The sequence below is a fragment of the Canis lupus genome, chromosome 23 (assembly GCF_003254725.2).
Source record: "Canis lupus dingo isolate Sandy chromosome 23, ASM325472v2, whole genome shotgun sequence".
Taxonomy (NCBI): domain Eukaryota; kingdom Metazoa; phylum Chordata; class Mammalia; order Carnivora; family Canidae; genus Canis; species Canis lupus.
The window spans coordinates 35677878-35702202 of record NC_064265.1 but is presented as its reverse complement, the minus strand read 5'-3'; the positions used below and the strand labels follow the sequence as shown (position 1 = coordinate 35702202).

At 45.4% G+C, this 24325-nt stretch overlaps 1 protein-coding gene across 1 annotated transcript; it reads left to right on the top strand.

Annotated features, from left to right (window-relative positions):
• Positions 1–1010: 1010 nt before the first annotated feature.
• RBP2 (retinol binding protein 2) lies at positions 1011–24021 on the top strand. Its single transcript, XM_025449115.3, has 4 exons — positions 1011–1169; positions 13683–13861; positions 22045–22146; positions 23739–24021. Exons 1-4 carry the CDS (start codon positions 1097–1099, stop codon positions 23787–23789), a joined length of 405 nt encoding a protein of 134 aa, XP_025304900.1. The 5' UTR covers positions 1011–1096; the 3' UTR covers positions 23790–24021.
• Positions 24022–24325: the final 304 nt, after the last annotated feature.

Genomic DNA, 24325 nt, shown 5'->3' with positions numbered 1-24325 from the left:
AAGTTGTCCTTTACTCTCCCCCTTTTTTTTAAAGATTTTATTTATTTATTCATGAGAGACACACAGAGAAAGAGGCAGAGACCCAGGCAGAGGGAGAAGCAGGCTCTACGCAGGGAGCCCAACGTGGGACTCAATCCCGGGTCTCCAGGATCAAGCCCTGGGCTGAAGGCAGTGCTAAACCACTGAGCCACCCGGACTGCCCTTTACCCTCCCCTTTATCCCATATTGTTTTTTTGCTAGCAGCTGGACCATTTTTCACTGTGTGTCTTCCTGACTCCAGCATATTTACTAAAAAATAGATGTGCTGCTTTATATCCCCCAAACCACACACAGACAAAACCATTTGCTTAGATTTCACAGCATATGAATACAGATATTAGAACTCCAAAGTGCCATAATCTAAATTGGTCTCACTTTTGGGGATTCATGGTTTATCTATCTCAGCCCACACTTCTATCCTTCAGAGTGTAGTGGCCCCTGCTCAGGCCTCATCTCTCAGAACTATGTATCAGAGCAGTAAACCAACCCAGTTTCTGACAATTGGGATAGCCAATTTGGGGGACAGCCTGAACCAAGAGTCCTTAACCAAATGCCAACTATGCCCCCACTTTGGTCAAGGTGATCCTTAGCTTGCTCCTGGGTTCTTTAAGCAGAGTCCCGTTGCCCTTCTTTCTCCTATCTGGCCTGCATCCAGGTCTGGCTTGCATTTAGTAGATTTGGGCCCACCCAGTGTGGAATGGGCACTGGGTATTTGTTTTCCTCAAGTGCAGAACAGAATTTCAGTATGGGGCTAAGGGGTCTGTGGGAGCCCAGGCTGCCAAATATGAGCTATTCTGGGACTCTGCATGTGGATGAAGTCACTGGGACATCCAGGCTGGCCATGTTGGACTTTGAGTGTGAGTTGCTCATAGTCCTGCTGAACTTTGCAAAAGAAAGGAAAGTTTGTTTGGATTGTGCTTATAACCTTTGAACCTGTTGTCTCAGAGCCATAAACCTGGTCCACTACCCTATAAAAGTAGCTCATTTCAACATGTTCTCTCTGTAGCCTGCTCTTTGACATTCAATACTCATCTACACTGAACCAGAGGCTATCACCATGACAAAGGACCAGAATGGAACCTGGGAGATGGAGAGTAATGACAACTTTGAAGGTTACATGAAGGCTCTAGGTAAGGGGGAGACCAGGGCTGGGGGGAGGAGGGGCATTTTGGGAACTATTGTCCAGCCCTCCAGACCAGTACCACCATGGAGTCCAACAGATCTGTGTGTAAGCCTCACTCTTTATTTGCTAGCTAGGTAATAATAGGTAAGTCATACAAATTCTCCGAAGCTTGGATTCCTCATCTGTAAATTGGGAATAATAGTAAATGGGATAATGTCTGAAATATCCTTAGCATAATACACAGAAAAGATACATGAATGGAGGGTACACACACATACACACACACACACACACACGGAGTAAAAACAAACTTGACAGAATAATGCAGTAGCTCTCTTCCCCCCTTTGATCACCATCTCTCAGATCACCAATTGGGACATGATATTATCCATGAATGGCCTCTGCATTGCTCTTGTGTCAGACTTGTGATGGGGAAGCAGACAAGGAGTGGCTTATAAATTTCTCAGCTAGAGAAAATCAGACCCACAGAAGGCTAGGAGTGGTTTTTGTCACATGGATCAAACAACTCACTGCTTTACCTGACTTTTGAACTGGACTCTAAGCCAAGAGCTTGATCAGTGTGTCTTGAGTTGACTCTTCTGTGGGATCTCCCATGGGCTGACAGAAATCACATGAAATCTGAAGGAGTAGCTGACTGCGTGGGGCAGCTGCTGTGGGCCAGGCACTGGGCAGGGAGCTTTGGCTGCCTGTGCTCATTTCATCTGGTAACAGCCTCCTCATCACCTTTCCAGCTTTAGAGCTCTTCATGTAAGGAGCTCCTGGTTGGAATCTCCCCACTGCTGGGGCTCCGGGTGGGGTCAGAGGCCCAATAATTTGGATATGACAACGGGAAGTCTCAAGAATGGGAATTGTGGGATTTTCTGTGCAATAATTTCTAACTTGATGAACATTTCTACCGTGTTCAATAAACAAGAAGAGCTGAGGTATATTGCACAATTTATAGAGGTTGAAACTTTCTTCATGTACTCTAAACATGTTTCCAACATAAAATTGCTTTGTTTTTCCTCCTGGATGTCAGAATTTTACCTCAAATCCTTGGAGAAGGACAGGGGAGGCACAAATCTTCCTACCAGAGCCCCCGCCCTGCTGCGCTGTGTTTAGTGCACTGAGTAGGAAGTAGAATGGAAGATTGATTCTATACATGGGCGGATGGTCTGGAGCTTAGCTCAGAAGTGTAATTCTGACCAAGATCATGCAGGTGAGGAAACCAAACCAGAGGGGTTGGCCCAGTTAAGCCTTGCTTTCTAAACTTGACCAATTTTTTAACCTTCTGGAATCAGTTTCTTCATCTGCCAAATAGGAATTTTCTGGCTCGGGTTTCCTCGTAGGATGCTTGTTATGTCCAAAGAGAGAGGATGCAGAGGCTGAGTGGCCTTTTATAACCCATGCTCAAAAATCATACAGCATCACTTACATTGTATTCCATTGGGTTGAAATAGTCATGAGCACACCCACATTCAAGGGAAGGACACATAGGCCCCATTTCTCAGTGAGAGGAATATCAAAGTCACATGCAATGAACAGCATGTACAACAAGAAATATTGTTGTAGCCATTTAAGAGAATGTGATCTGTCACCCAGGGAACAGTGGGTGATTCCATCCCTTGGGCCCCTAGCAATAGAACAATAGGAATAAGATACATGTGTGGGGTGGTGGAGGGAGCTACTGTACACAGGTCATTGAAGGCTTCCTAAGTGTTGGGTGGGGTTTTGGAGGATGGAGGGAATTTTTCCACACAGGCTTGGTAGGTGTGTGCAAAGCCCAAGCCAGTAAGAATGTAGTGTGGAACAGGGGAATAGAACAAGGTGTATTGCCAGAAGGTGAAGTGCAAGGAGGGGATGAGAGAGGGTCAGAATGGTGTCAGGTCATATCTTGAAGGTGGTGTGCCACCATGTGTGGACTTCATCCTACAAGGATCCTACAAGGACAGGAATTGTCTGCACAGTAAAGAGAAGCAAGCCAAGGGCTGTTTGGCAGTTTCAAGCTCTCAGCTGTACTGACAAGCCCGACTTAGGGAAAATGCTCAGAAAGCTATTTTGTGTTCTTTGTTGCATATTCCTAAATAATACAAAATCTTGTGTGGCTTTATGTACAAAACTGAGTCTCAGTTCAGTTTTCAGTTGTGCAGACTGGCCCCTAGTGCCACTCTCTCCAGTCTTCAGGTGAGAAGCAAGCCCTCCTATGACCATCTCCTAGAAGCCGCTGAGGTGGCTTCCCCCACAATTTAATCTGCTAAAAGCAATCCAGCAAATCTGTACAATTTCCCCAAGACCCACCGTATGAGACAGGGGTTGCTTTCCCAACACTGACAAGTAGTAAAGTTTGCCTTCTTTGCCCTTTTGAGCGTTTGGCCCTTGGCATTTGGGAAGAACATATGTGGAGATCTCTGGAAATCCCCAGATACGGAAATATTACTAAGTATAACTCCATTTCCTGCTAAAGAACTGTCACTTTCTTATACTTTAATCCCTTGCACCAGAAAAGTGGCTTTCTCTGGGGCCCTAGTGGCTGATTCAGTAGGGAAGGAGAGACTCCTGTTGAAATGTGGGTCTGGGGAGCAAACTGGCTTTGTCACTAGCCAATGATTCACTCTGCACACCAGTGCCCCCACATGACTCAGCTGCCAGCCTCAGTAGCATGACATGTCACAGCAACCTTTGGGTTTGCCACAAATTATCAAAGTTATTAAATGTTTAAAGAGTGCCAAAGGTTAATGGTACCTCCTTTCCTGCCTTCTTAGACACATGATATTTCTTGAGGCTCTAGACTTTCTTGACAGCAAGGAAAGCAGCCGGTAAACTCTTTCACCCCAAGGAGTTTGGGTATTCTGAGGTTCTCCTGCAGGCTGGATCAGGGAGTGGGGGCAGTGGTCTTCAATTTAAAAGAGAGCCTGAGGAGGGCAGATCTGAAAATGAAGTTACAGCATTGTAACAGAATGCTGGTGGAAGGTTCGTTACCTACTGAGGAGTGAGGCCAGTAGCGTATAGACACAGGGAATCACTCAACTTTTCTACCACAGTTGAGGCATTTTCTGTAGGAGCCAGGGACCGTGCCATCTGAGGCAAAAACCAAACCCAGTCTCTGCTTTCAGGGAGCTCAAACTTGGGCAAACAGTTAAATTACAGCCATGCACAAATGGTATTCCTGTTTTCTGCTACAAATGACCCCTAAAACACAGTGGCTTAAAACCTGGGGTAATTTTATTATTGTTTCTCATAGTTCTGTGGGCTGGCCATGTTTACCTATGAGGTTCTTGCTAGGGGGCTCTCATTCAATTGCAGGTAGATAATAACTATGGCTGGAGCCATCCCAAAGGCTTCCCTGCTTCTCTGTCTAGCAGTTAGTAGTGGCTGGTAGCTGAGACCCTAGCTGGGCTGTCAATATCAATATAACCACTACATGTAGTGTCCCCATGTGACCTGAGTTTCCTCATAGGATGCTTGTTATGTCCAAAGAGAGAGAAGGCAGAGGCTGAGTGGCCTTTTATAACCCAGGCTCAAAAATCATACAGCATCACTTACATTGTATTCCATTGGGTTGAAATAGTCATGAGCACACCCACATTCAAGGGAAGGACACATAGGCCCCATTTCTCAGTGAGAGGAATATCAAAGTCACATGCAATGAACAGCATTTACAACAAGAAATATTGTTGTAGCCATTTAAGAGAATGCGATCTGTCACCCAGGGAACAGTGGGTGATTCCATCCCTTGGGCCCCTAGCAATAGAACAACAGGAACAAGATATATATGTTGGGTGGTGGAGGGGGCTACTGTACACAGGTCATTGAAGGCTTCCTAAGTGCTGGGTACGGGTTTTGGAGGATGGAGGGAATTTTTCCACACAGGCTTGGTAGACTTGTGCATAGCCTAAGTCAGTAAGAATGTAGTATGGAACGGGGGAACAGAACAAGGTGTATTGCCAGAAGGTGAAGTGCAAGGAGGGGATGAGAGAGGGTCAGAATGGTGTCAAGTCATATCTTGAAGGTGGTGTGCCACCACGTGTGGACTTCTTCCCACACAAGGACAGGAATTGTCTGCACAGGAAAGAGAAGCCACCATGCCCACTTTGACAGCCAAAGGTGAATGGTTCTGCAAGGACTGTCAAAGAAGTGAAAAGGTTGTTGTGATAGCCCTGGAAAGATGGTAATAAGAGTGCCAAGAAGGTGGACAGAGGGATGTCTAGAGTGGGAAATACACTAGATTTGCTGACTGGGTGGGGACAGGGCTGGGAGGGAGCCTAGAAAGTAAAACCCTACCATGTAACTTTAATCAGTGAAGATGTGGACATATAATGGAAGGTGTGTGTTCTAAAACTGCTCAGTTGATGTTCAATGTTCTAGACTTCTAGAAAATCTTTAGTACACAAATTGTAAATATTAAGGAAAATCCAATTCTTCTCTTTATTTGGAAAGGAAGTTGGGGGCCATCTTCTACAAAGACCATCTTTTCATTTGAATCAACATGTACAGATTTAAAAGAGCAGAGGCCACTGCAAAATGTCCTACTGGAAAATTCCACTACCAGAAAGGAGGTAGGCTTAGAGGCTGAAGTCAGGTAGCTCCCACCTGAGTGGTCTCTACCAGGAAAGTTTTCCTGAACACCCACAATGTTCCAAATCCTGTCCTATTTAGGAGCCACAGTCCAGCTCCAGAGGCGAGCACATGCTATGATAAGCATTATCAAGCCATGATAAGCATCTTGCCAGAACTTGATATACATTATTTCATTTAATTTATTTAGTTTCAACAAGTGTGCTGAGCACCGATTACATGCCAAGAAATGTTCTAGGTACTGGCAATATGGTGGTAAATGACTTGACAAGTTTCTTGCCCTCCTGGAGTGTACATGCTAGCGTCAGCAAGAGCAAGTAAATAGTTTAAGGTAAACACTTTAAAGAAAATTAAAAGGACTTCTTGAGTGAAGAGTGATGGGTGGTCAGGGAAAGCTGTCTGAGGAGGTGACAGGTAAGCCAATGTCAAGATGTGGTGTTGCAGGTACAAGAGACAGCAAGTGCAAAAGTTCTGAGTGTGTTCAAGAAACACAAAGACTGGTGTGTTGGGAAGTGGCCAAGAAGGGGAAGATCAGCCCTTACAATGGAAGACTATCTTATTTATATTCTTTAAGGATGAGTATGGCTACAGTGTAGAGAATGAACCATTGGAAGGCAAGACTAGAAGCAGGGAGGCCCAATCTAGGAAGCCACTGTGTTGTTCAGCAAGAAGTGATGGTGGCTTAGGCTAGTAGTACCCAGGGGCCTGGAGAAGAGAGGACAGGTTCAACATATATTTTGGAGATAAAACCAACAGGCTTGCAAAGGAATATAAACCAGAGGATATGGAGGAAACAAAGATGGCTCCAGGCTTAGGGCTGAACAACTGGGACGATGGTGATCCCATAGGCTGAAATAGAGAAGATACAAGGAGGAGTGAGTTTGGAGAGTGGTGCTAGGCAGGGCAAAATGCACCAAGACTTCTGTTTTGCATATTTTCACTTCAGATGCTTATACATCCAGATGGAGTTTGAAATTGGCATGTTGACACCAGGTCTAGAGCTCAGGGTGTGATCAGGGATTGAGATGGAAGGAATGCTTTCCATTTCACAGGATGAGGAATTGAAGCCCAGAGAAATAAAAGGACTTCCCCGGGGTCACCCATGGTTGGGAAATGATGTTGTGTAGGCAGGAGCCCATTCTGCCTGCTTCTGTCACCCAAGCTCTCTCCATAGCCCTACATGCAGGTATGAAGCATGGGGGTAGAGGAAGAAAAGCTTCATTCTGAGCAAATTGGGGTGGTGGACAGCCAGGCCCCTTAGAAACATTGCCAAGAGTCACTCAGAGTCCCTGGGTAGAAATAAATTACCAAGTGAGAAAGAGGGAGAGAGAACAAGAAAAATTGTCTGACGACCCAAAAATTTAGTTTCACAAAATTTGGATTTCTGCTGGTGCTTACAAGTCAGAGAAGTTATAGGTGTTGCCAAAGTCTTTACTTGAACCGCATGGTATCTGGTCGGACTTTTAAACAGGGAAGGTACTGGGGGTGGGGAGTAGAAAACCTCCAATGAAAATAAGTTCAGACGCTTCCTAGCCTATTCCCCTAGGAGAGAGAGAGCCCCTTCTCTCCTAGCTTGTACTGGTCACGCCTCTACCCTGCCCCCATCCCGGTGGTGAGCACTAGAGGATGAGTGGGGAGAGAAGATCCTGCAGACAGGGTAGGGAGGCCCCCCAGGGTCTCTAGCCTGCCTCCACTGGCTAGGACAGGCTTTAAACATATTTGAAGATGCCAACGAGAGACAGGAGGAGGCAAGCAGGGGGCCAGTCCAATTTCTCTCTGAATGTGTTATCTGGAGGAAAAGATGCGGAGAAGATTGCTCTTGCACTCTGCGCCTCACAGTTGCCTCCGAGTGCTGATGATTTGCGAATTAAGGAGTCCAGGTTTGAAGCCCGTCAAAGCTGCGCTTGAAATGGCTTTCAGATTTTCCATGATGAATATGTGGGCACCTCTCTCTCTAATGTGCAAAGAGTGCCTGCCCTTTTAGCCTGCAACTTTAGCTTTTTTCACAAGCCTATTACAAAGCATTTTAATGGTGAGTCGTATACTCATATTTCAACTTTATGACTTACATTGTTCAAAATGCAGTTATGGAAAGTATGCTTTAATAAAGTCGCTTCAGTGTTGTTGTTTTCTTCTGCAGTAGCTACAAGCCACATATATTATTCAGAATAGCTTGCCTTTGGACCTTTTTCCTCTGAGATAGAAATTCATTTCACCTGGCTATAAATCAGGCTCGAAGATACCTTTAATCCAGAAAAGCAGATAAAACACACTCGATAACCCTGGTGTTAAAATACCGTATCGGGAAAATAATTTTCTCTGCAAAGTACAAAGAGGAAGTGTTTTTGTAATCTGTGCGTGTGTATATTCGACGGTTGCAGTTAAACCTTTCCTTTTGATTAGAAATATCACGAATCCACCATACAGAACACTTGGCTCCCTTCCCTGGGGTGGAGCAGAGGTGACATGATTAACTAGCCTGTGCAAATGCTAAAGGGTAGCCAAGAGGCCGAGCCATTTTTCAATCCAGAGAAGCAGCAAGCCTTGATTCCATTTGCATAGAGCCCCTAATAAGATTCCCCCGGCACTGGTCAGAAAGATTGACTGGGGGTGGTGTTGCCAGGACAAACCAGTTCTATCAGCAATTGGCATTTTTAGCTGTGATCTACCTTTCTAGGCAACCAGGGACGAGCAATTATTTTCGTTAGGGGAGCCTTAGTTGTGAATGATAAACAGAATTTATTTCTGGGTAGGCTCTCTGTCAGCAGCTCTGTCCCAGTTGGGTAACTCTGAACCCACCACTTTAAGTCTCTGGGCCTTGGTTTGCACACCCTCTTTGAGGAATGCTGCCATTCTAATTTTTTCTGTAATTCCCAGTTCTCTCTTATTTGTTTTGCCAGGAGCCCTCTCCCTTGTCTCACCTGGTTAATATTTGGTTTTCTTTCTCGCCTCCTACCTATGGCTCCAGCACCATGGTTGAAAGCAGCATGGACCTCCGGAGCAGGAGTAAAGTTGTGTCTACCCAATGGCCAAACTTTGCAGCGAGGAAGCTGGTCCTCGCAGAGAAATGTTTGGTCAGGCTGGATAAAATGCTCATGTGACAGGCCAGGGCTACGCTAGTGAGGGAATAGATCAACCACCATTCTGACTGTTCCTTCAGAGTCCAGAGCCCTTGGAGATGCATAAATATGGACAAGATACTTCATTCTGGACTTAATGCCAATCTGACCACTGTTTCACCTAAACTGAAAAGGTCAAGGGGTGGAGGCCAATGTGCACAGAATACCTGCAAGCTCATTGGTATTTTGTAAAGCATTTTACCATCGTTTTAACTAAATCCTTACATAAATAACACTAGGAGATGAGTATTCTTTCCCCATATTACTGTGAGAACATTTAGGCTCAGAAAGAGAAAGTGACTTCACTGAAGTCACCTAGCTGGGAACTCTGAGACAGGATTTAAACCTGGATCTGACCCTCACTCTTCTATACTGGTGGTTCTAAAACTTTAGCATGCACAGAATCACTTGCAAGGCTTGTAAAAAGAAGCAGGGCCCACCCCCCAGATGGAAGGTAAGTTCTAGAACTGACATTTCTAAGAGGTTCCCAGGTGCTGTGATGCTCCTGGCCCAGGGACCTCACTGTGAGAACCACTGCCCTGACCTATGGTGCCCATTAACCAATTTGGAAGTGTTTCTTGAGCACTTGCTCTGTGCCCAACCCTGGGGACACAGAACAAGATGACAGCATTGTCCTTATCCTCATAGAGGTAAGATTTTGGAGGAAAGAACAATCACCCCCCCCCCCATGAAAAAGTCAGAGGAAAGTACTGGGTACTATCTCCTAGGTGGTAAAACTGTGTGGTCTGAAGGCACAGGTGAGGAAGGAGGCAGGAAAGAGCAGAATCTGCTAGAAAAGACAAGGCTGGGGCTGGGTTTTGTGAGGAGAGCTGAGAGGAGGGTGGCCAGGATTTAGGGGGGAAACACACAGGGCTTATCTGGGAAAATGAGAAGGACTCAGAGCACACCAGCCCGTAAGATCAAGGAGCTTCATAATGATGATTACGATGATGGCAGCAGCTACCATTTATGGGGCCATTACCTCAGGCTGTCAGCCACTGGACAGGACTCTTCACAAACACCATCAAATTTAATCCTCAAAGCAACCTGATGCAGTTAGTAATAGCTCCACTTATGGCCACTGCCCTCTGCTACTTGTAGATGTGGACTCGAGGGCCCAACAATGGGACTGAAACTGAACACACAGGTGTCACCAGACTCACCAGACTGTATTTCTGGGGTAGGAGAAGAGAAACAGGAGCTGGAGTGTGACATGTTAGCCCTCTGCCTGCCACAGGCATGTGTTTATACCAACTAGCTATGGAAGACTCTTCAGTGGCTTATAGCAATTTTAAGGAAGGATTAATTTCTAAAACAGAAATGCTTGACTACCTGGTCCGGTTTAGTCTTTTCCCTTTCAAATAGGCCAGCAGTTGCCTTAAAGGGAGAAAACGAAACAGGTGATAGTTCTGTGATTGCAGGGCCCGGGTGACTGAGATAAAGCTGAAGGGTTTCGTCCACCCTTTCTGCATCTTGTTCTGTGGAACAGAGCAGCTGGGGGCATGTCCCACCATAAGGTGATCTACGGCCACACAAGACTGGGAAAGTCCAGATCCTCTATCCCCGCTGTTGTAGTTGCAAAGCATCTTTCCTAGATTGAAGGCTGTGTGAAGTTTTTCAGTGTAGAAACCAGCTTCTCTTGGTGTTACTTCCTCATTTTCCAAATGTAGTTTATCATGAGCTACATTTTGAGACCACCCAATGACCCATGAAGCTTAGCACCGTGGCAAACACAGCAAGGTACCCCAGGCTCTGAGAATGCTGCCCTAGAAGTGTTCACAGCACAAAGGGCAGCAGGGAGAGGCTTTGATTCCACATCCTGTGGCCTCATTGCAGGCTATGTGGCTTGGTTGTCCCTGGTCCGATTCCATAAGCCGTGGAGCAGAAGTTAAATGAGGTACCATAAAAAGGCCAGGGGTTAGAGAGTGATTGGTCCAGCTCAGCCTGGACCCTATAGTACCCTGAGCCCAGAAAACAATTGCTGTGTGGTGAAGACGGTACAGTAGAGCTCCAGGAAACATAAACTGCCCCAAACAGGGAGGTGTCATCCAGCTGGATCTAGCAGTCCCTGTGGGCCCAGGGAAATTGTAAAGATGACTCACTCAGAAGTATTTGGGCGGCCACAGAAAGTGCACAAACTCGAGTGGTCTGACCTTTTGACAAGAAGAAGCTGTGTTGCTTTCCTTAGGTTATACAGTGAGGAAGTGATAAAGGTGGAATATGAACTCAGAATGGCCTGTCTCCGGGTCAGCCCAGAGCTTGTGGAGTGCTGTGCTGGCCCCGGAGACAGGCCATTCAGAATTCATATTCCACCTTTATCACTTCCTCACTGTATAACCTAAGGAAAGCAACACAGCTTCTCTGAGCCAGTTTCCTCATTGATAAAATGGAGATAATATAATATTTATCTCATGGGTTTGTTGGGTGAGGTTTCCCAAAGGAGTTTCCAGGGGCACCATTCCTGGTTGGTTCCAAGGCTTGTCTTAATTTTCACCTCAAATATTATCAAGGTTCCACATAGAGTAACCCCCAGATCATCTAACCTAAAATTCAGTTCCTCTCTTCTTCATAAGATTAATTCTCTCTCCAACTTTCCTGTATCTCATCTTGACTCCCAAGCTCAAAACCACTGTCTTCTCCTCCCAACCTGGTCCCTTCACACATATCCATCCAGTTATCAAACCTCGTGATTGCATCTTCATGTTTAGACAAGTTACTTAACCTCTTTGGGCCTCCATGTCATCATCTATGGCTTGAGGAGTAGGTCTTAAATCATGGCTTTCAAATTTCTTAAACCATAGAAGTCTCTTTAAACACCCCCTGGAAAAAAAAAATACCCCCTGATGAGGAAATCTAGACCTAAAACCACCCAGAGATTCTGGGTCTAGGATAAGACCCAGAAATCTCTAGTTTTTACATCTCCCCATGTGATCCTGATGGGCAGTGAGCTTTGGGACTCACTGGTGAATTCTTAGAAATGACAGGTTCTCAACCAATAGTCATGAATGATATTAGAGCAAGGCACTGGCATTCATGTGCTAGCTCATGCCAACTGCAACCTGTTTTTCCTTTCAACTTAGGATATAGGCATAAAATCCTTTTACCTTGGAGGCTGCCTGATGTTACTTGAAATTATTTCCTTTATGATAAAGGCTGACTATACAATTTCAGGTCCAAAGGCCCAGCTGGGGCCCTTCCCCATGCAGGTGTTATACTGTTGTGGGTTCCCACCTGTGGCCAAACTGCTGACCCACAGTGAAGTCTAACCAGTCAGCTTTAGTTTCTTCTTGGCCCTTTAGGAGAAGAGTGATAGTCACTAAAGATCCAGAAGGAAATGAGTCAGAAAGTAATGGGAAGCGAGGACAAAGGAAGTGATACTTGGATGCCATGAAAGGGTAGCAGAAAGGGTGGGGGTAGGGCCAGTGGAGGTGTTAATTCTCCATATTGCCAGGAGCTTCCTAAACTGTTGGTAACTGCTGGTCTTCCTCATGGGCACAATAGTATTCATCCCCCACCAGACAGCCCACAATGTGAAGTTTAATTTCTGACCTACCATAGAGATGGGGCTGGGATTCTCAGAGAAAGAGCACTCAATGAATCTGAATTATTCTTACTCTTGAGGCCATTATTACCTGGAAGTTTTCAAAAAGACCAATGTCAGTGTTTTTGAAAACTTCCAGGTGGAATTTCTGGGAAAAAAAATGTTAAAGATTTAGATTAGCATCCAAAAATATCTGGAGAATTCACAGACATAAAGGAGACCCAATTTAGATACTAAGATACTAAGAGCTTAATAATGTTTATAACAAGTTCCAGAATTACCCTCTGTTTCTAAATCTATTCTACAGGACAGTGACATTTTACACTCAACCAGAGGTTAACAAGAAGTTTGGCTCTATACTTAGCTTCATACTGTCAAAATCAAAGCTTAGTAAATGAAACACCCCACTGAAGAGCACACTCCTTTCTTTTTCTCTCTCTCAAATAAATAAATAAAAATTTTTCAAAAAAGAGAACTACTATAGAATTTGATGGAAAAAAATCAAGGCAAAGAAAAGATATAAATGGAGTAAAAGTGGCAAAATCTTGATAATGGCTGAATCTGGGTAATGGATGTGTGCGCTCCTTGTACTTTACTCTCTGGTTTGTTTTAAACTTTTCACAGTAATAAAAATATAAACAATTATTCATCTCTTCCTCAAAAGCAACAAAAGAAATCTTTGCACAAGTATTTACTGCCTGGCATATGCTTAAAATTGTCCTGGGGGCCATGACTGAGCCTATCTAAGTACACCCCAATCTGCTTTAAAAACAGGAGTTTATATGTATCTTACTTGCCGTGGACATTAACAAAAGGTCTGCTTTTACCCATGATCTAGCCTGGTTATTTTTAAGCGGTCTTTTTTTCTTTTAAAACATGAAGTCTTTTATTCAGCAACTCTTAGAAGGAAATCCAGTATGTCAGATAGAATGGAGCCTCTCTGCAGGAGGGATGCGTGTGTATGCATGTACTTGCGTATGCGTGTGTGTGTGTGTGTATGAACACACCTGCGCACTGGGAATTGCAGCTTAGGGGTGAGCCCTGCCTGCTACCTGCCCCCCCAACCATCAGAGCTCCTGAGAAAGCTCCAAGACCCTAGGTTTCCAGACGATTGACTGAGATGCACAAACTGGCCAAGTGTGAGACAACTCTTGTTTCCCATTTGAGCAAAGAAATGTGGGCTGCCCATGGTCTGTGTCTCTGGTCCTGAATGTTTGGCCTTGTTAAAGAAATGAATGAGTCTGGCTGAGCACATCATAACCTCCACAACTGCCTTTGCCAACAGATATTGATTTTGCCACCCGCAAGATCGCAGTGCGTCTGACTCAGACGAAAATCATTGATCAAGACGGCGATAACTTCAAAACGAAAACCAACAGCACGTTCCGCAACTATGAGCTGGATTTCACTGTAGGAGTGGAGTTTGAGGAGTACACAAAGGGCCTGGACAATCGGACTGTGAAGGTGAGGACCCAGCCTGGCAGTTTCTACTCAAATAGTCTGAGTGCAGGCGCCAGCTATCTGGCTTCACGATGAAAATACAACAGAAACAACTAGGGAGGGATCAGGAGAGGGAACCAGAGTGGACTTAATGATGCTGGCAATAAGCAATTATTGGAAGCTCAGCAGGAAAGGCAAACTGGCTTCTACAGTAAGATTATAAGCAAAGGAGAGAGGGGAGGCTGCCGACCTCTCCAGGACCTGAGGAGGAGGCCAGCTCCTATGCCAACATGGGCCTGGTGGGCAAGGGGGATACCATAGGGACTGACAGTGATTTCCAGAGCTGGGTAGCACAGCTTCATCGGGGCAGCCCTACTCAGCAGCAGCCAAGCATTGCCATGGAGCACTGGGGCCTCCTGTTGCTAGACTTCCTTTTTCTTTTCTAGAGATGTTGAGAATTCACACATTTTTATATGAAATACCTCAATCTTGGATGATCTCAACTAATTTGATTTTCTTAAGGAAAATGCAGTGTTAATCAAAAAAAAGTCAGTAGACTAAAGAAGTCAAGGTTTTCCCAGTGCTAGTCACTTAGAGAAACCTCTGGCACTATCCGGATGACTTCTGTCCCAGCATCACCTTAACTCACAGAACATAATCGAGGAAATCCTTGCGCATCGGAAGGCCAGACCTCCAGCCACTTGAACTGCTCAGATACAGGTAGGGCCCTGAAAGTGAGCAGACAACTTTGAGTATACAAGGGGGGAGTTATCTCAAAGCCTGAGAACTGGACTCTGCAGAGAAAGCGGGCCCTCGCCCAGAGGAGCTGTCTGTAAATAAAGCAGAGAATGACAGCAGCAGAGAGAAGTGGGGTTGAGAGCAGGAAGCAGGGGGAGGCAGGGTCACAGCAGGTCCCCCTCTCCTTCTGCATCACCCTGTGGTATCACAGCCACATGGTTCCTGCAGTGTTCCAACCGCTGCAGTGCTCACACTCATACTCAGGGCACCTGTCTTTGGTTCTCCAAATCCAATTATACCTGTGCAGTCCCCACAAACAGGAATGGGGAGAAATGCAATCTCAGTCATACTTAAGGATTCCCCCATTCCAATCTTTTTAAGAAGATTTTATTTATTTATTTATTTATTTATTTATTTATTTATTTATTTGAGAGGGTGCATGCACGAAAGAAAGTGCGAGCAAGAGGGAGCATGAGTTGGGGGAGGAGCAGAGGGAGAGGGAGAAGTGGATTCCCCACTGAGCAGGAAGCCTGATGCAGAGCTTGATCCCAGGACCCTGAGATCATGACCTGAACCTAAGGCAGATGCTTTAAGCAACTGAGCCACCCATGTAGCACTCCTCCCCACCCCCCACCTCATTCCAATCTTAGCATCATGCAAAAACCTTGTGGTTTACACAGTCCAGGAAACTGGGAAGGATTTCTGGTTTGTCATTTAGCATGGTTGCCACTGACCACTCACTGTCCAGGCTCATGCAGTTTATACAAGGGTGGGAAGCTTGCATATTTATAGCACCCACTCCCTCCATGCCAGTGGAGCCACCAGGACCTCTGCTCTGGTTCCCAAAGTAAGGGAGGGCAGTCCTGAGGATCCTATCCCCAGCTATCTGTGCCCCCACCTCAAGAGTGGGCCAGCCCTTCAGAGTGCCGCAAGGAAGCAGGACCTTTCACCCTGCCCTTCCCCTTTCTCTCTCCAGTCCTACTCTTCTCTGGTGCTCCCAGGAGCTCTTTAAAAGTCAGGGATCTCAACTCTCCCCCCAAAGCAAGGGATGTGAGCTTTGGCTGCTCTCCTGGGGCGGGGAGAAAAAGCTGTCATCATTCTTTGGCGATGACTCTAAAGCCAAGAGAGCAGGACACATTTTATTTCTCCATCAAGTTGTCCTGCAGCATTGATAATCTCAGCCATCAAGTCAAGGTTGAATTATATTTAGTGCTCCTTGCTAAAGAAAAGTGGGAAATGAAAAGCACTTTGGAACTGCTTCCATCAGAGCAGTCTTGGCATAAGAGCCTAAGCTTCCGGGCTTGGAACAGCTTCTGTAGAATCCCTCCCTGAGGGGTTGATGGATCGACAAGACTTCTCTGAACTGTGTGGCTAGGAGGCCAATTCCTCAGACACCAGAACTGATGGGAAATTTGTCTCTGAATTTTTGCATCACTCTGCTGTTCCAGCCTAATCTGTTCACAATGATTCATTTCCCCTTGCCTTTCCATTCTGGATGTGGGCTGCTGAAAAGCAGGCCTGTTGTCTCTGACTTGTTCTTTCATCACCTTTGATAGTAGAGAACTCACTTTTCCTAAAATAAGTCACGTCCTTTCAACCCTTCCTGATCATTAGAGGATTTTGGCTCTCAATACCCACTGTTGTGCCTCTTCGCCTTCCATTCTCCCTGCCTTCCCTCCTGCCCTGGGGGCCCCATCATGTCCCCAGGATCAGCTCTTGTCCTGCAAAGAGAGAGAGTGAATCCCCCCTTCCCATTTCTTATCTCTGCTTTGTCCACAACAAAAAGTTAGGGCACACGCACACGCACATGCACACACGGGATGGGTTGGGGCTGAGAAGTCGCCAGAACAGAATTTGCCCAGTCTCCAGCAAAAGGCTGTTCCCATAAGAATCACAATCCAGAGCAGATACCCTCAGGACTACATACTTCCTATAATTTGACCAAAACCCTTCAGCTGGAAAGGGATCACAGGGAGCAAGTGAGTCAATCTCTGATTATTTTCCGTTGCCACATGTGGTGACATGCCTGAGTGCACACAACACTGTGTCTGTGTGCATGTGCACACATGTGCATGTGTGTGTCTGCTTGTGTGCAAATGTGTCCTGTGCACATGTGCATGTATCTGTGTGTGTGCATGCGTGTGTGAGCCTGCACATGTGTGCATGCATCTGCACGTGCCTATGTGCAGGTGTTGCAGTAGTACTCATGCTCTGATTCTTCAGGGCTCTACTTCTGAATTCCTACATCACCCTCATGAGAATCTCCCCATTTGGAAGTTTGGGGGAGAGATGTGTGTGGGGTGGGGTTCTAGCAGAGGTGGAATAGAGTCCTAAAGTGCCCAGATCTATGCCATCCCAGAGCAGGAATGGTGGCATCACTTTAACTGTGAGGTCAACTCTTTGTGGGACCCAGGAACCCCCACCTTTTTTCCTTCCTGTAGATCATATATATTCTTCACTTACTGCCTTAATTTGTTTCTAAGAGGATTTAAAGCCCCTTTCAAAAATACACAGGCTACTCAGAATAAAATTTAAAAGAAGTAACTGATCCTCCTGTAATGGAATAGCATGCAGGCGTAATAAGGAATGGATCACCCATTTATACTGCCACCCGCATGAACTCAGGAAACATCCTGCTAGGTGAGGGAAGTCAGACACAAAGCCCACATATTGTGTGACTTATATGAAATGTCCATGTTAGGCAAATCCCTAGACACAGAAAGTGGTTGCCAGGGGCAGAGAGAATGAGGAGTGATGGCTGATTGGTGAGGGGTTTCTTTGGGGGGCAATAAAAATGTTCTGGATTTGGACAGTGGTGATGGTTTTATAACCTTGCAAATATACTAAAAATGACTGAATTGTACTTTAAAAAGGTAAATTTTGGGATTCCCTGGGTGGCTCAGCAGTTTAGCAGCTGCCTTTGGCCCAGGGCATGATCTTGGAGGCCCAGGATCGAGTCCCACGTCAGGTTCCCTGCATGGAGCCTGCTTCTCCCTCTACCTGTGTCTCTGACTCTCTCTCTCAGGAATAAATAAAAGCTTTTTTTTTTTAAAAAAAAAGGCAAATTTTATTCTATGTGAATTATGTCTCAAAAACAATAAGTAGGGGTGCCTGGGTGGCTCAGTCGGTTAAGTATCTGCCTTTGGCTCAGGTCATGATCCCAGGGTCCTGGAATCAAGCGCTACATCGGGCTCCTGCTCAGTGGGGAGTCTGCTTCTCTCTCTCCTTCTGCCCCTGCTGATGTTCTCTCTCACAAGCTCACTCTCGCTCTCTCTCAAATAAATAAATAAAATCTTAAAAAAGGACAATAAGGATTTGGGGTGGATACTCAGGACAGGGGAAAGCACAGATGATGGCAGTTGGAACAAATGACGTCTGCGAGGGCCCAGGGGAAGCAGGCTTCTCTGGGAGGTCCCTACTTGGGGGAATTGCAGGAGGGGAGCTTGGGGGCTGCCAAAATAGCTCTTGCACAAAGGCAGGTGCGCTGGGAGGGCTTAAAGACGTTCATAGTGCCTTTCGTCAGGCTTGATTTAAAAAGCTGTTATTTTCCTTAAAAAAACAAAAACAACAAAAATCTTTGAAAACTGATTCAAATCTACAGGAAAGTTGCATGAAAGTAGCAAAGAACATCTGTGTATTCTTTGCCGAGAGCTACCTATTGTCAATATTTTGCCCCATTGGCTTTATCTTTTGTACTTGCTTTCTTGCCATTGTATACATATTCTTTTCTGAACAATCTGATGTGTTACCTCTAAGTAACTCAGTGTTTCCTATGAATCAGGATATTATCTTATAAAATCACAGTACAGTTATCCACCTCTATAAATTTAACAGTAAGACAAGACAGTACCTTATCTAATTTCCCATACAGGGCTGTTTTTAACACCGTTAATTTGGACACAGAGGGCGATGGCAGCGTGGGCTCAGTTTTCTTCTTTAATTCAATGCAAGCACGTCTTCTTCATCCTCTGGCTCAGTAGCAATGGTTTTCCTCATTTATATCCATCTCCTCAACCTCAAAATCTTTTAAGGCAATTGAGCCTCTTTCAAAAACCTCCTCTGAATTGTGGAATTTTAGTTCTTTAACTGCTCTCTCTTCTTACTGTCTGTTTTACGTAGGAGTAAGGCTATGATATTGTAAGTATTACCATAATTCATTGGTAACCAATTTACTTAGGGTCAGAATAACTTTTAATCTTGCTGCCTACTAAGATTTATTAAAAGAAAACATGAAGACAGGCCCTCGTGCACCAACATTTTTCTTTTTTCTTCCTTCTACAAATTTGCCAAGCCCCTACTATGCGTGAGACCTAAGTCAGGGGCTATGGGTAATGTAATGAATCAGAGCCCTTTCTGCCCTGAAAGATCTCACAGCCTCATGAGGAAGCAGACAAGTAGATGGACAGTTACCATCCAGTGTCCATAGTGATGGTCATATGCACACACCAGGGGGACCATAGAAACCAAGGCAAGGAAGCAGACTGGCTGAGTCGTTGTCAAGAATCATCATCAGTGAAGAATACATACGCTCATTTATTCTCCCACATGGATTTATCTCAAGATTCCATTTCAACAAAATAACTCAATCACAGATCTTCATTCAACACTGCTCACCAAGCACCTTTTCTGCACTAGTGACTATGCCGAATCTGAATTTGCAGAAATGAACAGCTGACGTGGCCTCTTCTTTCATGGAGCTTACTATCTACTGGGGGAGAAAGACACTAGTTCAATCAACATGTTTTAGGTGTCCTTGATGTGGAAGGCAATGTGGGTTGGGGGAGGTTGTTTAGAAGACATAGTCTTTGCCCAAATAGAAGACAAGAGTCCTTTCCCATCCTTTTGGGAGAGAACTGAGTCCCAAGTCTGATGATGGGCAACAACACATGAATATCCCTTTCTCATCTATTTGAGAGGGAATTCTGGAATATTCCAGACAACATCTCCCTCCCAGGAGAGCAACCTGTGATTTAAGCTTCTCTAAGACATTCAAAGAGGTGAGGCTTAGGGTGGCCCCAAAGAAGAAGACATATTTTCTTTAAAAAACATGCAGAGTTTTATTGTTAAATTAATTTAGGGAATATTAATACATGCAGATGGTTTTTAAAAATTTAAATAGTAAAAAGTGAAATTTCCTTCCTATCCTGGCCCCCAATCTCTCCATTCCTTCCCTAGGGACAGTCACTATTAAGGGATCTTTTGCTTCCTTGCAGAGAACATGTGCAAGCATATGCATGCATACACGGTCTTCCCTGGTTTTATGCACATGGACCTGCTCCTTGCTTTTTTAACTTAAGTATACACTATGGAAACTGCCCTCCTCCATAAGTATAGAATTGCCTCCTCCTTTCAAGGGCTGCACAGCATGGATGAACTACACGTATTTGACCAGCCACCCACTGACGGAATCTGTGAGGCTTCTAGTCCTTTGCCATAACAAACAACAGTGCGATGTGTTGAGGAGTAAAATGCGGAGGAATAGAATTGTACATAAAATACATAATATGAGGCAGTCTGGGTGGCTCAGCGGTTTAGTGCCGTCTTCAGCCCAGGGTGATCCTGGAGACCTGGGATCGAGTCCCACATCGGGCTCCCTGCATGGAGCCTGCTTCTCCCTCTGCCTGTGTCTTCTGCCTCTCTCTCTCTTTCTCTGTCTCTGTGTCTCTCATGAATAAATAAATAAAATCTTTTTAAAAAAATACATAATATGGTCAAGACCAAGTCCTATTTTAGAACTAGGTAGACTTAATAATCTGTAGAAAACAAATTTGTCCCCCAAAATAGACATGAATATGCAAGGACAGTGAATAAAGAAACACAGGTCAGTTTGTCACCAGCTAGGTTTAAAAGAGAGAAAAGCGAACGTCTGTTCCTTAGAATAATATTGTTCATAGAGGAGCAATATGCTTTGCACATACTTGGAAGAAAGCCAGCTGGCATCAGGGTCATCCCTGGGAAAGAACAGTACTGACACAAAACCACAGCCTGGATGGGGGTGACATCATCCTTCAGGAGGTGAATACGCAGTCATAATCTGGGCTCAGAGGCAGGTGGCCCTGGAGAACCACCTCGAGATAGTACAAATGGTCCTGAGGCAGGTACTAGAAGAAATAAAAGGAGAAACAGAAGGCAAAGGAGTTGGGGGTATATAATTTGTAAGTATGCGCACAGAATTTTGAGCGTCTTGGGGTTCAGCAGGTTTATGGCTCCTTTAAACCTGCTGGTCAGCTCAGCCTGGCTGGCCAGCATGAGCTCTGCACCTCCGCTGCCGCCCCCATGCTACTAACCAGTCTGCATTGCTGCCTGGAGGAACCCCAGGACCCGGAGAAGGGCCACCCTCCTGATTCTGGATGATGAGGACGGCACTAGAGCCATCTGTTGAGGTCCCCTGCTAGTTAGTTAGGTAGCTTCTCTGCCTGTGTTATTGCCCCACAATAGGCAGTCCTACAATGGGGTTCCTGGAGGGAATGTCCCAGGAGCGGAATTTCTAGGTCAGAGAGTATACACAGCATTATGTGTCAAGAGGCACTATAAAATTGCCCTGCAAAAGGATTCATCCGATTTATATACCTACCAGCCATTTATGGAGGTGCCAGCTTCTCCACACTTCCTCCAACTCAGTGTGTTATCAGACTCTTTGATCTTTGACCATATGATGAATTGTATCAGAAAAACAGCCTTAATTTGCATTTCTCCTTTTAGGACTAAGGTTGAATATCTTTTCTTATGTTTAAAAGCCATCTGCTGGGTTTTAGTTTTTTGGGCTTTTTTTTCCCCCTTGTAAGCTGTTAGCTGGATCCTTTTTAAAATTTCCTATTAGGTTAATGGTCTCTCTCTTATTGATTTACGGGAACCCTTTATATATAAGGAAGTCAGGTCTTTGATATGTGTTACAATTATCTTTTCCAGTTTGTTCTTCATCTGTTGACATTATGCTATTTTGCCCGTCCAGAAATTTTCTATCATTTATAGTCAAATGCGTCGTCTTTTTCCCCCACTGATTTGGAATGCTATCTTCACCATATGGTAAAATGGGAGAGTAGAATTCTTTTTTTTTTTTTTTTAAGATTTATTTACTTATTTGAGAGAGAGCAGGGGCAGAGGGAGAGGAAGAGAGAGACTCTCAAGCAGACTCCCTGCTGAGCATGGAGCTGGAAGCGGGACTTGAGCTTACGACCCTGTGATCGTGACCTGAGCCAAAATCAAGAGTCAGACACGTAACCAACTGAGCTACCTGGGCACCCCTAGAATGCTTTAAAAGAGAACAGAACCAGCCACAATAAGCTGATTTGGCAGGAGTGGAGGATAGATGCAGAAAGTGAGTCTGGCAGACCTTGGCTGGGCAGAGACTGAGGCCTCTGCCCTGTGGGGGCCTGGCGATGGCCACGGGAACCGCAGCTGCAGCCTTAGGTTTATTCAGTCCCAATCAAGACAATACATCTGATTTGCCTGGGAACCTGTCATTGCAGACGCTGATCACCTGGGAAGGTGATGTCCTTGTGTGCGTGCAGAAGGGGGAGAAGGAGAACCGCGGATGGAGGCAGTGGGTTGAGGGGGACAAGCTACACCTGGTAAGTCCCAGGGTCTGCCCAGCTGCCTTCCACGGTGCTTACACAAGCTGCAGGTTCACCCAGCCAGGTGCCTTGACAAGAAAAATGGCCCTGCACTCCTCCCCTGAGCTCCAGCCAAATGCGTGTGGTCATATAGTCAGAAAGCCATTCCCATCTGGCTCAGGGGACTCCAGGAAGGAATCTATATGGCTGTTTCTGTGAACGGCTGCAATTAAAATGAAAGTTCAAAATGCTGAGTTAGGAAGCCGAGATCCAAGGAGAAATACAGGGAACCTGTGAAAGATCAGCCAAAGAGAAATGTGAGGCACAGAATGAAGATGCCCCAGAAGAGGGTGGGTCCCGGCCTCCTCACCATTATGTGAGCCTGGAGGAAGAGGGCTGGGAGTGGGGTGGATAGGGACAGGTGGGCTTGGGAACCACCTTACAGACCACAGGTGTTGGCCTGTCGTCACCAGGTATGTCCACTTAATCCTGAAATATTTTCGGTTAACTCAGTATTAGAACAGAACAGTAGGAATGATGGCTGGTCTCCTGAAATAAATTATATGTGTCTAGATAGCTGAATTTTTCAGTCTTCAATCTTCAAGGCAATTTATGTGTCCAGCATTCAAATAGAAATCTCTCTCTCCTACATGCATTCAGGCACTCATTTATTAAATAGCTCTTCATTCATTCAATCATTCATTCACCTATGGAGTCGGGCAGCTACTTGGCTTACTTGGCTCCAGTGTCAGTATTCAGGTCACCACGGTGCCCTTCAGAACCAGGCTTGCCTCACCTGAGATCTTTATTTTGGAGGCAGTGTCAACTGGTGATAAATGGGAAGCACTCACCGTGTTTTCCATTGACGATTTTCCCTACCTGCACTGGTTTGGATGATGGATTTTTTTAATTGTAGTACAATCCTCAGTGGTCCCTGTGGCTAAGACAATGGATTCATTGTCAACCGCAATGATTTTGTGGCCATCCACACACTCATATTTCTCCCTCCTCCCTCAAGGAGTCATGAGGTGTGGATAAGGCCTGGGGCCTCCCTCTGTCTGGATGAAAAGCAGCATCTTGTCTGCACAGGCAGGCCTGGGGGGTGCCCTTCTGCAACCCATGCCCTGTCACCCTGCCATTACCCAGGATGCCAGCAACCAACATTCTAATCACCAGAGACCAGCAAGTCCACAGCATGAAGTGAGAGCCCACCAGCCAGCATATTCCCAGGCCCTTGCTTTCCAAATGCTACTCCCCACTAGATCCTTGCCTTCTCCATGGCTTCACTGCCTTTTATAAATTAGGAGATGTTGCTTTAATCGCGGGAGTAGGAAAAAAATCCCACCCAAGAGGGTAATTTCTTTGCATTTTTCATTTTTATAGTTGTTCAAGCTCAATTCAAGTGTCAAAATCAAATTACTGCTACCTGCAGGGCATGCCAGCTGATTGGGTCTATGAGATGCACTTTGCCCAGAATGACTAAGTGTCCTCTGGATTCCAGCTTCCCTCCTTCAACTCAACTCACAGACACCAAGAGGGGCGGGGGGCGGGGATGGGGGACAGAGGAAGACTTGGCTTGCTAGTCACTCACCTACTTTCTGACCTTGCAGGAGCTGACCTGCGGTGACCAGGTGTGCCATCAAGTGTTCAAAAAGAAGTAATGGCCACAAGGCGGCCTGCCGAGCATGTGCTTCACACTCCCCACCAAGGGTTGTCTGCGGGCTTTGGGAAGCAGCTGTGGGGACCCTCTCACTCCTGACAGAGCCCATTAAGGCATCTGGATGGGTTGTAAACAGAACAAATGTGTAACAGTTGCCAGACATACTCTTCCTTCTTTGAAACCTGACATTAAATGAATAAACAAAAATCACTCCCATACTTTGAAACTCTTTATATCTATCTCCCTTTATTTCTAGAACTGTCAGTTTTATCCACAGGCAAATGTGGTGATTGCCTGCGCGGTGGTTCTCTGTGAAGTTTTGTTGCGGTGGTTGTTGTTTAGTTTTTGGTGTAGTTTTGCTTGTTTTTTGTTAATTAGTTTGTTTGAGGGATTACTTTACCTAGAAACATTCTCTGGCTAAGACAGCATCCCCTCCTCATTCTTAAACATTGCCCTTTGATATTCATTCCTTTGGATAACACATTCATTTTTCCAAGATTCTATTTTAAGATGCACATGGCTTCCAGTTTGTGCCTT

What these genes read in the sequence shown, in the direction of transcription:
- RBP2 (XM_025449115.3), top strand. Translation starts at nt 1,097, where the DNA reads ATGACAAAGGACCAGAATGGAACCTGGGAGATGGAGAGTAATGACAAC. An exon ending in AGGTTACATGAAGGCTCTAG is followed by an intron (nt 1,170 to 13,682) that starts GTAAGGGGGAGA and finishes CTTTGCCAACAG; the next exon opens with ATATTGATTTTGCCACCCGC. An exon ending in TGGACAATCGGACTGTGAAG is followed by an intron (nt 13,862 to 22,044) that starts GTGAGGACCCAG and finishes CTGTCATTGCAG; the next exon opens with ACGCTGATCACCTGGGAAGG.